The sequence below is a fragment of the Ranitomeya imitator genome, chromosome 5 (assembly GCF_032444005.1).
Source record: "Ranitomeya imitator isolate aRanImi1 chromosome 5, aRanImi1.pri, whole genome shotgun sequence".
In the NCBI taxonomy this organism is placed as follows: Eukaryota; Metazoa; Chordata; class Amphibia; order Anura; family Dendrobatidae; genus Ranitomeya; species Ranitomeya imitator.
The window spans coordinates 566937194-566957705 of record NC_091286.1 but is presented as its reverse complement, the minus strand read 5'-3'; the positions used below and the strand labels follow the sequence as shown (position 1 = coordinate 566957705).

The window sequence follows — 20512 nt, the reverse complement described above, 5'->3', positions numbered from 1 at the left end:
TTGTATGATACACTTATATGATTCACTGGGCAGACTGACATCTTGGCAGACTTATGCTTTGCAATACATGTGCTAGAAAGTGCATTCAGGTGTCAAGCAGAGAGGAGTGGTCTGTGCTCATCTTGGTCAAATAATTAAGAAAGAGCCAGATGCATATAATCAAGGCAGAGTAAACAAGGTCATAAATAACATTGGGAGTAAAGCAGGGGTTGGTTGAAAAGCATACCAAGTGGTTGCTAGAAGCTGAGGTATGGGAAAGTCAGTGTGGAAAGCTGGGTCACTTACCAAGTGGTTGCTAGAAGCTGAGGTATGGGAATATCAGTATGTACAGGTATTCATTATGCAAACGGTCAGCAGTCTGCATTATGAATATCTAATCAGAACACCACATGAAGACCCCCAAAGGCCGCCCCGGAGCACTAGCATATCATTAAATGAAAACTGAAAAAAGATTAAACAACAACCACAAGACGGATTTCATCACCCCAGGTATCATTTTAATCAGTATAATGGCGCTAGCCTGACATTGCCTGTAGGTTACTGTGCACAATTCTGCTGACAGGTTCCCTTTAATTGTTAGACATTAGGCTGACAGTTTATGTAATGGCAGGTAAGTTTATGTCTGACCTCACACACATGGGTCCCCGTTATCGAAACCCTGAAAGAAAGTGACAAATTAATTTTGGTCTCATGTTATCCTTTTATTTGAAGTGGGTTATTTTATTATTTGCTATTTTATTTAACATAGCGTAAATAAAACTAAACTTCTGAGACTGATGTGAACAAAGCAGAAGATGAGGGTTTGTCAAATTACGTCAATGGACGAGTCATGTTCTGGAACGCCCACTGTAAGAAGCAATCAAATGAACTCTGTCAGAAAAGAGAAATGAGTACATGAAGGCACAAGTACAACACGAAACCAAGATCTTATCTATGAACAGCTTCCATAATGATTGTAATATTCATTAATACTGTTAAGCTATGAAAAGTGGCTCCATCCAGCCAAACCAGAGACCCATCTGCAGACTGCACTATTTCTGGGTTTTTGCCCCTCACTAGTACAGATATTGGTTGGCTGAATTAGATGCATTAAACACAACTCTGCAATGGTACCGGCTCTCGTTTAAGAGACTTAACTATTTAAAAATACTAATTTTCAAGGCAATGTTCTATTGGAAAAAAAAAATTAAAAGTACCACATAGTACCCTGCTCTGATGAGGGGCAAAAACGCCCAAACAATGTTGTCTACAGATAGGTCTCTTGTTTGGCTGGTATAAGCTTATTAGCATTTTTTCCCCACAAAGTTTGGTCTCCTCTTTAGGAGTCAATGCTCCACCCCATGCTGCATCTAAAGCATCTTTTTTTAGCTAACTAGCACCCTACTCTGTACTGATGAGGGACAAAACACTGCTGGATGTATACAGTTCTCTGGTTTCACTGGTGTAAGCTACTTTACATAATTTTCTTTCCCCATGTAGCACTGCCTTCAAAATAGGTCTCCATAATTGGGTTTCTTCAATGAGAGCCAATAGTATTATACTAGAATGCAGACACAGACCCGAGTAAGTGGGAAAACAGTTTATATTACATCACAGGGACTGATTCACTCATTAATGATCTCCTGGTAATGAAAGCTTAAGGGAATTTGTCATCAAGTTTTTGCTACCCCATCTAATTACAGCCTGATATAGGCAAAGAGAAGCTGAATCCTAGGATGTATCACTTAGATTACCGGGTGCAGCCGTTTTCACACAATCAGAGCTTTTAAATTTAGCAATGAAGCAGAGCTGATAAAGCTAACCCTGCCCACACCAGGCTCTGTAAGTGCAAAGTCCATAGACAGTGAGCTGCTTATCACAGAAGAGGTCATTGCCAGAATATTGTTGTCAGCAATGTTAATCTCTTAGTGATAAATCATTCACAGTTAGTAGACAGCAGCACTTACTTTGCCAAATGACACCTCCCGGAATTCTGTTTTTCAGCCTCTATCTCCTGCTGTTTTCAGATTACATAGCAAAAACCTGCTGACGGATTCCCTTTAATATGTTGCCATATAAAATATATTCCTGTATATACATTTTATTTGCTGGAAATATATAGCACTAATGATTGATGTGTATTATTGGATTCCAGTCTGTTCAACTAAATAAGTAGAAGCACTTGGCACTCCAAGTAATTGATTTACATGAATGCTTTATTTTATTGTAAGGCAACCCATATGCACAATATATACAGTACAGTCATTCATCAGACACGGATTGCAGAATGGATAAAGGATGATAATAAATAGCGCTATGGGCTTACGTCAAATGTCGTCATGTGGAAGGCGCTCATGTATTGTGTATATGGGATGTCTCATAATAAAGTATTCAATGTATTACTTACCGTATATACACATTAGAAAAAATATTGCTTCATCTGTGTAGTAGGGACGATAAGGGATTAGACTGAGCTCACACTTATGAGTTCCCAGTGTTCTTGAAGGAAATGCTGCCCCCACGGCGGTACAGGGCTCTTCTTCCAAAAGCAATAGCTTGTTTATTTTTCCATTGATGTAACCGCATGAATATTTGTATATTTGCGGGACGAGTTTTAATTTTTAATTACTACCATTCATGTTGCCATATAATGTACTAGAAAACGTGAACATTTCAAATTGGGGTAAAATGTTTGAAAAAATGAAATTTCATCAAAGTTTTGGGGTTTTGTTAATTCATTGATAATTGTGTGATAAAAATTAATGTGATTCTTCAGGCTAGTACAATTACAGCTATACCAAAATTGTATACTGTAGTTTTCTTTCTATTTTGGTGGTTTCAAAAAAATTCTGTAAAAAAAAATAAAATGTTCGTTTCACCATTTTCTTAGAATCATAAACTTTTTTTTCAAGATGGAGTTGTATCTTTCAATTAGCACTTGTTTTTTTTTTTTTTTTGCAAGGTGAGCTGTAGTTTTGACTGGTACCATTTTGGGGTACATACAGTGGCATGTAAAAATCTGGACACCCCTCGTCACAATTACTGTTATTGGGAACAGTTACCGTTTTAGGTCAATTAGGCTAGGGAAACATTGCGTTATGGCTATTCATTTAGCGCATAGCGCTACAGACTGCGCTAACGCAATGTCCCAAAAGGGATCGCGTTAGCCGATCACGCTAGAGCAGATCCCCGATCTGCGCTAGCGAATAACGTACCGCGAATGCTGCAAGCAGCGTTCGCGGTCCGTCACTCAAATGACGGCACATCGCTAGCGCATGTCCAATGTGGGCGTGTGCTAGCGATGCGTTCGCCATTACAATCAATGGCGGCGTTAACGGACTATGTTACACCGCGTTATGCCGTGGTGTAACGTAGTCCGTTAAACGTACCGCCATGACGCAGTGTGACCCTAGCCTTAGGATTACCACAATAGTTAATATTTGCCAAATGCCAGAATAATGAGAGAATGTTCCTTGTAGAAGAAACGCTGGGCCATCCGGCGCTAATACAAGTCAATGGGGGAAAAACCGGATCCGGTTTTTATGTTTTCCGGTTCCGGTTTTTCTCCCGAGAGCCGGATTTAGCCTGAAACAAAACACCTGATGTGTGAAAGCAGCCTTATAATACTCACCTGCTCCTGGTGCGGTCCGTGCACGTCCCTGGTTCCCCGACGCCGGCAGCTTCTTCCTGTAGTGAGCGGTCACATGGTACCGCTCATTACAGTAATGAATATGGACCCGACTCCACTCCCATAGGGGTGGAGCCACATATTCATTACTGTAATGAGCGGTACCATGTGACCGCTCACTATAGGAAGAAGCTGCCGGCACTGGGGAACAGACATGCAGCGACCGCGCCAGGAGCAGTTGAGTATAAGTGTGCGATATTCACCTGCTCCCCGTTCCACCGTCGGCGCCGCTGCGTCTTCCCTGTCCTCTGCAGAGACGCTCAGGTCAGAGGGCGCAATGACACGATGAGTGCGCGCCGCCCTCTGCCTGAACGTCAGTGCAGAGGACGGGGAAGACGCAGCGGCGGTCTGCGGTGGAACGGGGAGCAGGTGAATATCACAAGTGCCAGGGGCCTGAGAGGTGAGTATGTAATTTTTTAATCACAGCAACAGCATATGGGGCAAATGTCTACAGGTCCTTCTCAAAAAATTAGCATATAGTGTTAAATTTCATTATTTACCATAATGTAATGATTACAATTAAACTTTCATATATTATAGATTCATTATCCACCAACTGAAATTTGTCAGGTCTTTTATTCTTTTAATACTGATGATTTTGGCATACAACTCCTGATAACCCAAAAAACCTGTCTCAATAAATTAGCATATTTCACCCAACCAATCAAATAAAAGTGTTTTTTAATAACAAACCAAAAAAACATCAAATAATAATGTTCAGTTATGCACTCAATACTTGGTCGGGAATCCTTTGGCAGAAATGACTGCTTCAATGCGGCGTGGCATGGAGGCAATCAGCCTGTGACACTGCTGAGATGTTATGGAGGCCCAGGATGCTTCAATAGCGGCCTTAAGCTCATCCAGAGTGTTGGGTCTTGCGTCTCTCAACTTTCTCTTCACAATATCCCACAGATTCTCTATGGGGTTCAGGTCAGGAGAGTTGGCAGGCCAATTGAGCACAGTAATACCATGGTCAGTAAACCATTTACCAGTGGTTTTGGCACTGTGAGCAGGTGCCAGGTCGTGCTGAAAAATGAAATCTTCATCTCCATAAAGCATTTCAGCCGATGGAAGCATGAAGTGCTCCAAAATCTCCTGATAGCTAGCTGCATTGACCCTGCCCTTGATGAAACACAGTGGACCAACACCAGCAGCTGACATGGCACCCCACACCATCACTGACTGTGGGTACTTGACACTGGACTTCAGGCATTTTGGCATTTCCTTCTCCCCAGTCTTCCTCCAGACTCTGGCACCTTGATTTCCGAATGACATGCAAAATTTGCTTTCATCAGAAAAAAGTACTTGGGACCACTTAGCAACAGTCCAGTGCTGCTTCTCTGTAGCCCAGGTCAGGCGCCTCTGCCGCTGTTTATGGTTCAAAAGTGGCTTTACCTGGGGAATGCGGCACCTGTAGCCCATTTCCTGCACACGCCTGTGCACGGTGGCTCTGGATGTTTCCACATCAGACTCAGTCCACTGCTTCCTCAGGTTCCCCAAGGTCTGGAATCGGTCCTTCTCCACAATCTTCCTCAGGGTCCGGTCTCCTCTTCTCGTTGTACAGCGTTTTCTGCCACATTGTTTCCTTCCAACAGACTTACCATTGAGGTGCCTTGATACAGCACTCTGGGAACAGCCTATTTGTTGAGAAATTTCTTTCTGGGTCTTACCCTCTTGCTTGAGGGTGTCAATGATGGCCTTCTTGACATCTGTCAGGTCGCTAGTCTTACCCATGATGGGGGTTTTGAGTAATGAACCAGGCAGGGAGTTTATAAAAGCCTCAGGTATCTTTTGCATGTGTTTAGAGTTAACTAGTTGATTCAGAAGATTAGGGTAATAGGTCGTTTAGAGAACCTTTTCTTGATATGCTAATTTATTGAGACAGGTTTTTTGGGTTATCAGGAGTTGTATGCCAAAATCATCAGTATTAAAAGAATAAAAGACCTGACAAATTTCAGTTGGTGGATAATGAATCTATAATATATGAAAGTTTAATTGTAATCATTACATTATGGTAAATAATGAAATTTAACACTATATGCTAATTTTTTGAGAAGGACCTGTATATGGAGCATCTTATGTGGCCATGTGCAGCATTATATGGGGCAAATATCTGTATGGAGCATCTTATGGGGCCATGTGCAGCATTATATGGGGCAAATATCTGTATGGAGCATCTTATGGGGCCATAATCCGCATTTGTGGAGCATTATACGGGGCAAATGTGTCTACGGAGCATCTTATGGAGCCATAATCAGCATTTGTGCAGCATTGTATGGGGCAAATGTCTGTATGGAGCATCTTATGGGGCCATAATCAACATTTGTGCAGCATTATATGGGGCATATTTTAATATGGAGCATCTTATGGAGCCCAGCATACACTGCATGGAGCATTATATGGGGCATATTTTGTATGGAGCATACTATGGGGCCATCATGAACTGTATGGAGCATTATATGGGGCTTCTGATTCAATATGGATATTCAAAAACACTTAAACTGCTGATGTCTCAATTAATTTTACTTTTATTGGTATCTATTTTTATTTTTGACATTTACCGGTAGCTGCTGCATTTTCCACCCTAGGCTTATACTTGAGTCATTAAGTTTTCCCATTTTTTTGTGGCAACATTAGGGGGGTCGGCTTATACTTGGGTTGGCTTATACTCAAGTATATACGGTACTTAACTGTTCACGATAACAGTAATTGTGACCAGGGGTGTCCAAACGTTTACATGCCAATGTACATCATTTTGATCAGTTTTAATTGTTTTTTGGTGGTGGTGAATGAAAAATGGTTACAGTGTTTATTATATGGGTTAAGTAATTTTATATTTTGATAGATACACCCTTTGCATTTGTGGGGAAATCAGATATGCAAACTTTGTTACTTTTAGATTGCAAAAGTGCAGTGATTTAAACATTTATGTTATACGTACAGTGCCATGAAAAAGTATTCATATAACATGAATGTTTACACATTTTTTCACAGTACACCCACAAACTTAAATGTATTTTATTAGGATTTTATGTGATATACCAATGCAAAGTAGCAAGTATTTGTGAAGTGTAAATGAATTGATACACACCTTTTAAATTATTTTAGAAATATAAATCTGAAAATTGTGATGTGGTTTTGTATTCAATCTCCTGTAGTCTGATACCCCTATACAAAATTCTGGGTGACAAGTTGCCTCCAGAAGTCACTAATTAGTCAAATTAAGTCTACCTATATGTAATTTATTCTCAGTATAGCTAGAGCTGTTCTGTGAAGGGTGCTGAGATTTAGTGGGAATATTATGGATAAAGTAACATAATAAAAAAACAAGGAACACTCCAGATAGGTCAAGGATAAAGTTGTGGAGAACAGTAAAGCAGAGTTAGGTTGAAAAAAAAATAGCCAAAGCTCTGAACATCTCACAAAGCACTGTTCAATCCATAACCAGAAATGAAAGGAGTATGGCACAACTGAAAAACTACGAAGACATGGGAATCCACCTAAACTGACATTCAAAGCAAGTAGAGCACTAATTAGAGAAGCAGCCGAGAGGCCCATTGTCGCTCTTGAGGAGCTGCAGAGATCCACAGCTCAGGTGGAAGAATCTGTCCACAGAACACCTATTAGGCTACTTTCACACTAGCGTTAACTGCAATCCGTCACAATGCGTCGTTTTGCAGAAAAAATGCATCCTGCAAAAGTGCTTGCAGGATGCGTTTTTTCCCCATAGACTTGTATTGACGACGCATTGCGACGGATTGCCACACGTCGCATCGGTCGTGCGACGGATGCGTCATGCTTTGGCGGACCGTCGGGAGCAAAAAACGCTACATGTAACGTTTTTTGCTCCTGACGGACCGCTTTTTCCGACCGCGCATGCGCGGCTGGAACTCCGCCCCCACCTCCCCGCACCTCACAATGGGGCAGCGGATGCGCTGGAGAAATGCATCCGCTGCCTCCGTTGTGCAGTGCGTTAAACGCTATCGTCGGAATCTCTGCCCGACGCATTGCGACGGGGAGATTCCAACGCTAGTGTGAAAGTAGCCTTAGGCTGGATTCACACTATTCACGCAAGAGCATCGGATGCGATATGCTAATGACCCTCCGCTTCTGCTTTGCTGCGAGTGGGAGCCGAGTGTCATGCTACTGTGCTCCGATCCTGTTGCACAAAAAGGAACGGAGCACAGCTGCGGAGGAGGTGGAGAAAGCCGCCGGCTTCGCTGTATATATCGTACCGCACCCTGGTGATATCCGAGTGCTGTGCTTTGTGTCACTTGCACCCATAAATTTGTATGGGTGCGAGTGAGCCGAGTTTCGCTGCAAATCGCAACATGCTGCGATTGTTCAGTCATGCTGAATCGGCATGAGAAAATAATTGCAGATCTGAGCTGCTCCATAAAGTAACATTGGGCCGAGTGCTATGCGATGTTTTATCACATAGCACTTGGCCGTGTTATTTGGTAGTGTGACTCCGGCCTAAGGCTACTTTCACACATCAGGTTTTCAGTGTCAGGCTAAATCCGGCTAATTTTCAAAAAAAACGGATCAGGCGAATGTTGCCGCCGGATCAGGTTTTTTCCCCATAGACTTGTACTAGTGCCGGATTGCACCGGATGACATTGCATTTCGTCCAGTTTTCACCGGATCCGGCAAAACTGCCGCTTCCGGTTTCTTGAAAAAACGTCCATAGCAACGTTTTTTGTCTCCGGCGAAAAAGCCTGAAGCGCTTCCGGCTGTTTGCTAGAATGGAAGCCTATGGGAGCCGGAAGGTGCCGGATCAGGAAAAAGGCGGATCCGGCAGCCTGATCTGGTTTTTTAAACTGAGCATGCTCCAAATTTTTTTTTCATCCAATAATCTAGATAGACTAGCCGGATCCGTAAAAAAAACGGATCCGTAGCATAAGTTTTTCACAATCTGCGCCGGATCCAGTTTTTTTCAACATTCGCCGGATTTAGCCGGACTCTGAAAACCTGATGTGTGAAAGTAGCCTTAATCGTATGCTCCACAAATCTGGCCTTTATGGAAAAGTGACAAGAAGAAAGCCATTTTTTAAAGCAAGCCATAAGACGTCCCTTGTGCAGTTTGCAAAGAGCCATGTATGGTTACACAGCTACCATGTGAAAGAAGGTGCTCTGGCCAGATGAGACCAAAGTAGAACTTTTTGGGCTAAATGCAAAACACTATGTGAGAAGAAAATTAAAACTGCACATCATTCTGAAAACACCACCCCCACATCAAACATGGTGGTGGCAGAATCATGCTGTAGGGATGCTTTTCTTCCGCAGGGACAGGGAAGCTGGATAGAGTTGATAGGAAGATTGATTGAGCGAAATACAGGGCAATCCTGGAGGAAAACCTGTTTGAGACTGCAATCACCCTATCTGTGCGATGTGAGGATTCTCCAGTGCCCGCATATGACCGCAAATATGTGATTTGAATACATGCAGTCACGTGTCGGCTTGATGGGCGCAGTCTCGCTCAATGCAACTGTATTGAGCTAGGCCGGATAAGTTTAGTCAGAATGTAGCTGTAATGACCACCTGCTGCCAGCATCAGGGAATCCTCACAGCTCTCAGTGCACATGATATGAGGAAAGGTTCATTAATCTGCAGTCACATCGAATGGCTGCATGCTTGTAGCCTAAGACATGACAACCCCTTTAAGCCTAAATAAGAGTTTTCTCATTCATTGACTAATCGCACCAGTGCTTACACAGGTCAATGACCAACTGATTATAGCGCATGGAAAAAGTTCTTAAAGGGTTATTTCCATCTCAGCCATTTTTATTTTTTTCTCCCTATTTATGACTTTAGAGCTTCTCTAAAGATAGTGCTGCCAACTCCCCTAAGAACAAGGCTTATTTCAGGGGCAGAACGATATCCACCTCCTTCTATGAACAAAGTGACTCTGTACATTAGGCTGATGTGTATGTGACTGGACCTATACAGGGAATAAGCCGGATTCACATAGCTGAAATATTTCACTATAGTGAGGTACAAAGATCTACTACTGCAGTCACATAACCCTTTTATAAGAGTAGTGGTATTTTCAGATCAACACAGGAAAAGGCAAACCTTGTGGTCAGCGACATAGCTATAACTAGCATCCAGTTCTAGCCTGTTCCTACTACAAATAAATACTGTCCTCATACTTCATATAATGCTGCTCGTTCTATGAATATTGAGGTATATACTAACACACCACCATGATATTTACCTCAGTAATGAGACATTCTAGTTCATGTCGACTCAATGTCAGGTTGCTGCCAATAGTTTCAGTCGCACCCTGAAAATAAATAACAAATGTAATAAATAAAAAGAAATATATGGTATATAGAAATTAATGTATACTTAAACTGATAGAATGAGGAAATGACTCAAAATATTATATTTTTTTGCACATTTATAGGCTTTAACGGGTTTACAAAACCTTCCGAGAATGGAAAGTCATGTTGGAATTTTTCTTCCATTTCATTAACGCCCCGCACCATGGAAAAGAGACAAATGATAATGGGATTAGGGCTGAACCCCTGACGGAGCCATTTGGTATAATGAGTCACTTTGCGCTCCATCTAGCCTCTCTTCTAGTAGGGTCTGTATTTTTGGATGAGCACAAAAGCGTAGTCTCTCACACTTTTGTACCCATCTAAACCATATCAGATCCTGTCGAAGTGGATGCCACACAGAGATTCCATCTTCTTTATTATAGTGAACGGCTCACTCGTTGAATACATCTGAATCCCGTTTTCAGACAGAAGCACCGAGCCATAAATGCGTGGCAGAAATGGGAAACCATTCAACTCATCTTGATCCTAAGGATTCTTCATTACATCAGTGCAGCCTATCGTGATTTCGTCCAATTGGTCAACTATCCTGGAGGAGATCACCCCCCAGCCAAGGGGCAGCAGCAGCTGATATATTCAGGTGTTCATAGGCATTGTTATATTCAGATGTTCATAGGAGTTGGGCCTGCACGCAACCTGCTTAGGTGAGCACCTTCCTTTTTCTTTCCTTTGTACCCAAAAGGGTATCACCTAATGATCTTGTGCGTTTTTGTTCTCCTACAGTTTTTCTACCAGAAATAGAATGTGAACATAGTAAAGCGCTGCGGAATATGTTGGCGCTATATAAATAAAAATTATTATTATTATTAGAGGATTTCTGAGGCAAAGCCGTTTCACTAAAGAGCTGGCAGCCTTTTTCCTGAAGCGACTTCACTGGTGATTTTGATGTTTTTGCGAAGGCTCCAATCCAACGTGTTTTATATATACAGTATATATATATATATATATATATATATATATATATATATATATATTGTAGCATGGCTAAAGGGTGTGTAGTCGATGGGAGGTATGTGCCACATAAGTGCCTGGTTGCTGTAATGTAGCCCGGAGTATTCCTTTCTTGCACATAATCTTGTATATGTGTTTCAGGACCTGTGGTAATGTCAGACCACATGGCTAATCATGTGATGGGTTACTGGGTGGGGTTAGCTCTTTATAAGACTGGCTAATCCTTTACACAGCAGAGATGTGTGGAGGTGAAACCCTCCTGAGTGTGTTACGGCTTCAGGACTGAGCCGGATGAACTGGACACTTGCTTTTCTTTGCCTGAACCAAAGGCCCATTTTGCTTTCTGTTATTTGCCACATGGTTTATGAAGCAATAAACCCAGTGATCTTTAAAGGAACACGTCTCCTGAGTGTCAGCCGTCGCAGCTGAGTGAGTGAAATCCTTACAATTGGTGGTAGACGTGCGAGCAGCGTTCCCAGCGGAGACGTGAGTTTATTTTTGAATGTCCTGGGTCAAGGCTGTTGCAAGCCAGCAAGCATTGCCGGAGAAAATGGAGGACCTGCTGAAACACTTGGTCCAGATGCAGTCACAGCAGGAGAAAAGGCAGCAAGAGACCAACAGGCTGTTGATGCAGCAGATACAACAGAGCCAGCAGGAGCAACGGCAGAGTCAGCAGGAGCAACGGCAGCAGATGCAGCAGAGCCAGCAGGAGCATCAGCAGCAGATGCAGCTTCTGGCAACCGCCATCCAGGGCAAGGCGAGCACCCCAACCCCAGGTTTGGCTGATGACACCCACGTCCGGAAGACGGTAAGACGCGCATTGCAGAAAATGACTCCCGGGGATGATGTTGAGGCCTTCCTGACGGTGTTTGAGAGGGTCGCTGAGAGGGAAAAACTTCCGCCAGAGCAGTGGGCAGAGGTACTTGCGCCATACCTGACGGGAGAACCCCAGAAGGCGTATTATGATTTGACCTTGCAGGATGCCAAAGAGTATCACAAATTGAAAGCCGAGATTCTCGCACGTTTGGGGGTGACACTGACTGTCAGGGCACAGCGAGTTCACTCCTGGGGCTATCACCGGGACAAACCACCTCGTTCCCAAATGTTTGATCTGTTGCACCTGGTCCAGAAATGGCTGCAGCCAGAATCCTCTGCGCCTGCACAGATGGTAGAACGGGTGATGATGGATCGGTTTGTCCATTCCCTCCCGAGGCCTATACAGTCTTGGGTTGCCCAGGGTGATCCCCAGAATGCCGACGAGCTGATCGGACTGGTTGAGAGATACCAAGGGTTGGAAGGCTCCTTCGGGAGGCAGCCCATGCCGTACTGGGGGTCCCAGAAGGCAGCTGAGTCCCAAAAAGGGATGGTGCGTCCAAGGTCACAAAGGGCGGGGGAGGTGGTGCCCAAGGTCCCCACGGGTGATATTATTTGTTGGAGGTGCCACAAGCCAGGACATATAGCTGCCCGTTGTTCCCAAACCACTGAGCAGATGGACTGCAGCATGGGACGCCGTTGTTCATACTATGCGTATCCAGCCTGTAGTGTGAACTCTCCATCCAACGAGGGACCTCAAGCGTGTCCCGTAAAGGTGAACGGTCGAGCAGTAACGGCACTGTTAGACTCGGGGAGCCTAGTGACCCTGGTGAGGGCCACTTTTCCTCTCCACCTGCTCCCAGGAAAGAAGGTCGGAGTGCGGTGCATACATGGTGATGCAAAGGACTACCCTATGGCCAGGGTGGACATTGAAACGGCATGTGGCACTGAGTCCCACATAGTCGGCGTGGTTCAGGACTTGTTGCACCCTATAATTATTGGCCGGGATTTCTGTTTGTTTTGGGATTTGTGGGGAAATGGTTCTGAGCTCCCTGGCAGGGAACCAGTGAACCCTGGAAGGGTATCGCCACACCCAGAGGCAGACAGTTTTCCTTTTTGTGTTCTGGTTGGGGATGAGGAGGAAGTATCCCCTACATCTGACATTCTGGAGTTAGAAGTTACCGGTGAAAATTTTGGGACTGCCCAACATAGGGACCCCACTCTGAGGGAAGCCTTTAATAATGTCACAGTTATTGACGGGGTGGTACAGGAGCCGGGGGCAGACACAAGATTTCCCCATTTTCTGTTGAGGGGGGAGTTGTTGTACCGTGTCACGAAAATACGGGAGGAGTTGGTAGAGCAGTTGATAGTGCCGGGTCCGTATAGACGGAAAGTGTTGGACATGGCCCATTCACACATCTTGGGTGGACACCTGGGGGTGGAAAAAACGCAGGAACGGGTTGTGCAGAGGTTCTATTGGCCTGGGTGTCACCGGGAAATAGTGAACTATTGCAGGTCCTGCCCTACATGTCAGCTAACTGCTCCTACTCCTCATTTCCGGAACCCCCTTGTGCCACTGCCCATTATTGAGGTACCGTTCGAGAGAATTGCCATGGACTTGGTCGGTCCCTTAGTTAAATCAGCTCGGGGCCATCAGTATATATTAGTCATCCTGGACTATGCCACACGCTATCCTGAGGCAATTCCCTTGAGAAATTCTTCCTCAAAAAGCATAGCCCGCGAGTTGGTCCATGTCTTTTCCCGGACAGGTCTGCCAAAGGAGATCCTGACTGACCAGGGTACACCTTTCATGAGCAAGGTGATGAGGGAGTTATGCAAAGCCCTGAAGATCTCCCAGTTGAGGACCTCGGTGTACCATCCCCAGTCAGATGGCCTTGTTGAGAGGTTTAACAAGACACTAAAGAGCATGCTGAGAAAAGCTATAGAGAAAGACGGTAGAGACTGGGATTGTCTCTTACCCTATCTGATGTTTTCCATTCGTGAAGTTCCACAGGCCTCCACAGGGTTCTCACCGTTTGAGCTTCTATATGGCCGACATCCACGAGGACTCCTGGATATAGCCAAGGAAACCTGGGAGGCCGAAGTCACACCCCACAGAAGCGTCATTGAGCATGTGGCCCTGATGCAGCAGAGGATTGCAAAGGTGATGCCTATCGTGAAAGAACACCTTCTCCAAGCACAAGAAGCTCAAGCCAGGGTCTACAACCGGTCTGCAAGAGTGAGGCAGTTCAATCCGGGAGACCGAGTTCTTGTGTTAGTTCCAACGGTGGAAAGCAAGTTCTTGGCCAAATGGCAAGGGCCATATGAGGTTGTCGAGAAACTTGGTGAGGTAAATTATAAAATTCACCAACCAGGAAGACGGAAACCATTCCAAGTTTACCATGTCAACCTCATCAAGCCATGGCAAGATAGAGAGCCGACAGCAACTCCGTCATTGTTAAGCAACCCAGAAGGTGAGGTTGGAGCGGTTACTATAGCAGAGACGCTATCAAAGACCCAGAAACAGCAGTGCCGGGAGTTACTCCAGAAAAACAGGGACCTGTTTTCAGAATTGCCAGGATACACGAAGGTCATAGAGCACGAGGTCCTAACAGAGCCACATGTGCGGGTGAATGTGAAACCTTATCGTATTCCTGAGGCTCGTCGAGAAGTTATCTCCAAGGAAGTGGAGCGTATGTTGAGGCTTGGGGTCATTGAGGAATCCAAGAGCGGTTGGTCGAGCCCAATTGTCCTGGTCCCAAAACCTGATGGAGAGTGGAGGTTTTGCAACGACTATCGGAAGTTGAATGAAGTCTCCAAGTTCGACGCTTATCCCATGCCCCGTATTGATGAGCTCATCGAAAGGCTTGGGCACGCCAGATATATATCCACCTTGGATTTGACAAAGGGGTATTGGCAGATCCCCATGGCACAGGAAGCCAAGGAGAAGACGGCCTTTTCGACACCTGATGGATGCTTCCAATATGCCCGGATGCCGTTTGGCCTACAGGGAGCTCCGGCGACCTTCCAGAGGGCTATGGATAGAGTCCTTGCACCCCATAAGGCCTACGCTGCTGCGTACCTAGATGATATCGTCATCTTTAGCCCGGACTGGGAGAGTCATCTGGAGAAAGTCCAAGCGGTGTTGGATGCTATAAGAGAGGCCGGATTTACTATAAACCCGAAGAAGTGCGCCTTGGGTAAAGAAGAAGCTAAGTACCTTGGATACATAGTGGGTCATGGAGAAATAAAACCCCAAATCAATAAAGTGGAGGCAATCCAAACATGGCCAAAACCAGTTTCCAAGAAACAAGTTAAAGCCTTCCTGGGAATCGTGGGATATTACAGGAGGTTCATCCCAAACTTCGCCACGATGGCTGCGCCTCTGACTGACCTGCTAAAAGGGACAAAATCAGTAATGGTTAAGTGGTCCGAAGAAACAGAGTCAGCCTTCCAAGAAATGAAAAACGCTTTGTGTAAGCAACCCGTTCTGATGGCCCCAAACTTCAAGAAAGAGTTTATTCTTCAGACAGATGCCTCAGATGTTGGGGTGGGAGCAGTCCTTTCCCAAGAACTACATGGGGAGGAGCATCCTGTTCTCTATCTGAGTAGGAAGCTGTCCTCATCTGAAAAGAACTACTCAGTCGTTGAGAAGGAGTGCTTGGCCATAAAATGGGCAGTGGACACATTGCGGTACTATCTGCTGGGACGTAAATTTAGACTGGTATCTGACCATGCCCCGCTTAGGTGGATGAGAGAAACGAAAGGAAGAAATGCTAGAGTCACCCGTTGGTTCTTAGCCCTGCAGGACTTCAGTTTCCATGTGGAACATAGGGCCGGAAAGCTGCACGGTAATGCGGATGCCCTATCGAGAATCCCTTGTTTAGTGGGGGAAAGTGCCAAGCCCCACGGCTTTAGGCAGAGGGGGGAGGTATGTAGCATGGCTAAAGGGTGTGTAGTCGATGGGAGGTATGTGCCACATAAGTGCCTGGTTGCTGTAATGTAGCCCGGAGTATTCCTTTCTTGCACATAATCTTGTATATGTGTTTCAGGACCTGTGGTAATGTCAGACCACATGGCTAATCATGTGATGGGTTACTGGGTGGGGTTAGCTCTTTATAAGACTGGCTAATCCTTTACACAGCAGAGATGTGTGGAGGTGAAACCCTCCTGAGTGTGTTACGGCTTCAGGACTGAGCCGGATGAACTGGACACTTGCTTTTCTTTGCCTGAACCAAAGGCCCATTTTGCTTTCTGTTATTTGCCACATGGTTTATGAAGCAATAAACCCAGTGATCTTTAAAGGAACACGTCTCCTGAGTGTCAGCCGTCGCAGCTGAGTGAGTGAAATCCTTACAATATATATAAAACTATGTCTTGCAAGAAGCTTCCTGATAGAAGCCGCCTTAGGAACTTAGGAATGAACATGCCACTTCTCTTAATTGCCTCACGGTTTCCAAACTCTGAAGCGGATAAAGGGAATCTGTCAGCAGGATTGGGCAAAGTAACCTACAGACAGTACAATGTGTAAGAGCGGCACTCCGCACAGCTGCGTCCTTCTTTAGGACCCGTAGAAGCGCTTGTGTGCGCGAAACGGCCATCGTCCGTCACCTTCCACACCCCTCCCTGCTAAGTTTGTCCATGTTTTGAATAAAGGATCAGAATCAGAGTGCATTCCATTTTTCTTCTTCTGCTACTTTGGATAACCTACAGACAGTGTCAGGTCGCACTGTTATACTGAATAAAATGATAGCTTGGTTGATGAAATCTGTCTTGTGGCTGTTTCTTAATCTTTATTTTCAGGTTTGTGTTAATGAGATTCTCGTGCCCTAAGGCGGGGTTAATGTATGTGGTGCTCTGATTATATATTCATAATGCAGCCTACTGATAGGTCACTGATCCCTCACAGTGACCCGCCCCCTAGTTTACATAATGTATTAAAATGTATTTAAAAAAATGCTCCTGCAAGCAGGTGCCGGCCGTGGCACCTGCGCTGCAGCATAATCGCATGGTTAATGTGTACGTGTTTTTGCCGTAGCGTTTTTGCTGCCAAGAGATGCAGAAACCTTGCAGTAATTTCTGCAAGCAAATACTTAAAGTGCGCACTCACCCTTAATCTCTGACAATGGCATCTAAATGACGTCATTGCCAATGCACTCGCATGCACTGGTTCCCATCAGCACCCCGTCCCACTGTGTGTTCTCCGAAATCTGAGATGGCTGCACAATGATATAGCTGGCAGTTGCCATCTTTAAAATCCTGACAGAATGCACTAGATACAGCCTACCTTTTTGCTAAAAAAAAGTAATTTAGAAAAACGTGTAACATTTAAATGTGTATTATTTAATTTTTTTTTAACATTTCTCAGGGAACCTCTTTAAATACTTTTCGATGAAGAACATTTAGACCAGGAGACAAAAACATGACAGATAAGAAGAGTAAGAACATTTCTCTGATGAGATATATTACATACCATATATACTCGAGTATAAGCCAAGATTTTCAGCCCATTTTTTAAGGCTAAAAGTGCCCCTCTCGGCTTATACTCGAATCATTGTCCCAGGGGGTCAGCGGGGGAGGGGGAGCGGCGGCTGTGACATCATACTCATCAGCTCCCCGGGCGGTCCCTGCTTCTCAGATTGTCTCTGACGCAGGCAGCTTGTTCCTGTGTTCAGCGGTCACGTGGTACCACTCATTAAAGTAATGAATATGGACTCCACTCCCATAGGGGTGGAGTGCATATTTATTATGGTACTTTAATGAGCGGTACCATGTGACCGCTGAACACAGGAAGAAGCTGCTGGCGCCAGAGACCATCGCATCGGAGAAGAAGGGACCGCGCCGGGAGGGTGAATATGAAGGGGGAGGGTGAGCCATGCGATATTGACCTGTCCCCGTTCCACCACCAGGCTCCGTCTCCCACATCCTCTGGCTGTGACATTCAGGACAGAGGGTGCGATGACGTGGTTAGTGCGGGAAGACCCGGAAAACAGCGGCGGTGGAACGAGGACAGGTGAATATCGCAAATGCTGGGGGTCTGAGGGACGAGATGTGAGTATGTCTTTTTTTTTTTTTATTCGCAACAGCATATGGCGCATACTCTATGGAGCATCTTATGGGACATCAACCTTTGTGCAGCATTATATGGGGCATAATCTATGGAGCATCTTATGGGCCATCAACCTTTGTGCAGCATTATATGGGGCATAATCTATGGAGCATCTTATGGGGCCCATCAACTTTTGTGCAGCATTATATGGGGCATAATCTATGGGGCCATCAACCTTTGTGCAGCATTATATGGGGCATAATATTCTATGGAGCATCTTATGGGGCCATCATTATCCTTTTATGCAGCATTATATGTGGCATATTTTAATATTCAGCATCTTATGGTTCCCATCATGAACTTTATGGAGCATTATATGGGGCGTATTTTGTATGGAGCATCTTATGGGGCCCATCATGAACTATATGAAGCATTATATGGGGCTCCTGATTCAATATGGATATTCAAAAACAATTAACCTACTGATATCTCAATTAATTTTACTTTTATTGGTATCTATTTTTAATTTAGAAATTTACCAGTAGCTGCTGCTTTTGCCACCCTCGGCTTATACTCGAGTCAATAAGTTTTCCCAGTTTTTGTGGCAAAATTAGGGGTCTCGGCTTATACTCAGGTCGGCTTATACTCGAGTATATATGGTAGTTTCTTACTTTCCTTGTACTGCTGATTTATGAAAAATAAGCTTAGTTACTACAGTGGGGAAAAAATATTTCGTCACCCACCAATTGTGCAAGTTCTCCCACTTAAAAAGATGAGAGAGGCCTGTAATTGACATCATAGGTAGACCACAACTATGAGAGTCAAAATGAGAAAACAAATCCAGAAAATCACCTTGTCTGATTTGGCAAGATTTATTTTGCAAGTTATGGTGGAAAATAAGTATATGGTCATTAACAAAAGTTCATCTCAAAAAGTGAGTGACAATTATTGACAACAGATATCCAACCCTGGTGTAGCATTTTTGTCTCTAATGTTATTGTCCGGTCACTGTATATTATTGACCAGTTGAACAGATCATCAGTATAATCTCCCGGCACCTGGCCAGCAATAAATACTTTCAATTCTTTTGGTCCAATTTTCCACCAATTTTTGGAATGGTGACTTTTTCATTTGTGACAAATCCATCAAATGATTTGGGCCTTTTACAAGTTGTCTTTTATGTTTACTTAGTTTTCAGATTTTTACTTCATTGTATCACTTACAAATGTTTTAGCAGATTCATTGCATTTTCCACAAGTCTACTCCATTGTTAAACTTGGTGTGATTTTACGTACGCCAGGTATTATTATTCTATTTTGCAAAAAGTGCGGCTTTCTACTAAAAAAGTCCTAAAAACCAGTTAAAGACAGAATTAAAGACAATTTTGGGCTTTGCGCAAAACTCATGAATCGTGTGTGCCATGGCGCAAAAACAACGAGTCAAAAAAGAAAAGTCACTTAAAACCCCTCGTAAATGATGAAACAGGTTCTTAGACTGCAGCTCATTCAACGTGTAGCACCCACTACCAGATACTGCAGAACAGCTTCTATTAAAAAGACCCGGCAGCTGCCGCTACCCATGGAATGCACCTTCCATATAGGTAGCAATATACTGGATACTGTGACGTGCCACTGCCCCTTTGTTCTGGTGAAATTACCACTGATCAAGCATTATATTCAGCATATTACCTACTGTTCCTTATTCCTGGTTATCTTGCATGGTGCACAATTTTCCAGTGTACACCACTTCCCTAAAACCAGTTAAAATAGTCCAGTTTCTATGCATATGTAATGAATACAGCATCTTCTTGCCATAGACTTCCATTAAGTCATTGGGTAAAAATGCTTTTTGCATCCACAATAAATCAGGAGTCATGCAGTCCTCACCTTAGCCTCAGTCACTTCCATATGTGATAATCCAGGGCCTGGCACCACATCTCCTCGAGCTGGTACAAATGGAGGTTCTGCTCTAGGTGCTAAAGGAGGAGGCCTCTCAAAGTGATGCACCTCACTGGCCCCAGGACAGGTTTCATGCAGCAGGTTGCCGTCAGACTGGGGTAACTGGGAGTGAACATTTTGGAGAGAAATCTGCGGCACTCCCACGTTATATCTCTGAATTTGGGTTGGATGTGAAGGATTAAGAACTTTTTGGGCATTCCCGATTTGAGGCTGAAGAGGAAGCTGTGTGCAAATCTGTTGTAGAGGGGTTTGTGATGGACATGGGTGTGATAATAAATGAGGACCAGTGTGAGGTTTAGATATGGGTTGATGGGAACTCAGTGTCTTCAGCTGGGATCGGGCTTGGGGTGCAGGACACACTTTGGGGTGCATTGTCTGCTGGTTGTATATTTGATGCTGATCAGAGCAGACCTGTGTGTTCTGTATTACACTGCAAGAAAAAATAAGAATTCACAGCATTAGTTTAGTCAGTGGAAAGATTGATAGGTTTCCTGGAGGTCTCTGACACATGTATAATGTATATCACATCACCTATTCATTTCACATGTGTATTAAATTCAATAGGCAACGTATAATATTACATGGCTCCCACAGCCGTAATCAGCTCATTGTGGGTGAAGCCTCAAGACCAAAGGGCGTTGTTTTGATTGAAGAATGTACCTGTATGAACTTTTTTATTTTTTATTTTAACCATTTGAGTACTGGCTTCCTCTGAGAGCCATAACAGAAT

The 20512-nt window shown here is 44.2% G+C and overlaps 1 protein-coding gene across 5 annotated transcripts in view; it reads right to left on the bottom strand.

The window, feature by feature from the left end:
• Positions 1–684: 684 nt before the first annotated feature.
• The window catches only part of AIRE (autoimmune regulator), a 141948-nt gene continuing 122120 nt past the window's right edge, over positions 685–20512 (bottom strand). For 3 of the 5 annotated variants that reach the window (XM_069727748.1, XM_069727747.1, XM_069727750.1), the window contains 3 exons: positions 19711–20212; positions 9885–9953; positions 685–846 (listed from right to left, as the gene is read on the bottom strand). In XM_069727748.1, coding sequence (XP_069583849.1) covers positions 811–846; positions 9885–9953; positions 19711–20212 — 607 coding nt within the window. In that variant the 3' untranslated portion in view covers positions 685–810. Of the gene's footprint in view, positions 871–9884; positions 9954–19710; positions 20213–20512 lie in introns of all 5 variants that reach the window. The other 2 variants (XM_069727746.1, XM_069727749.1) reach the window with 1 other exon arrangement.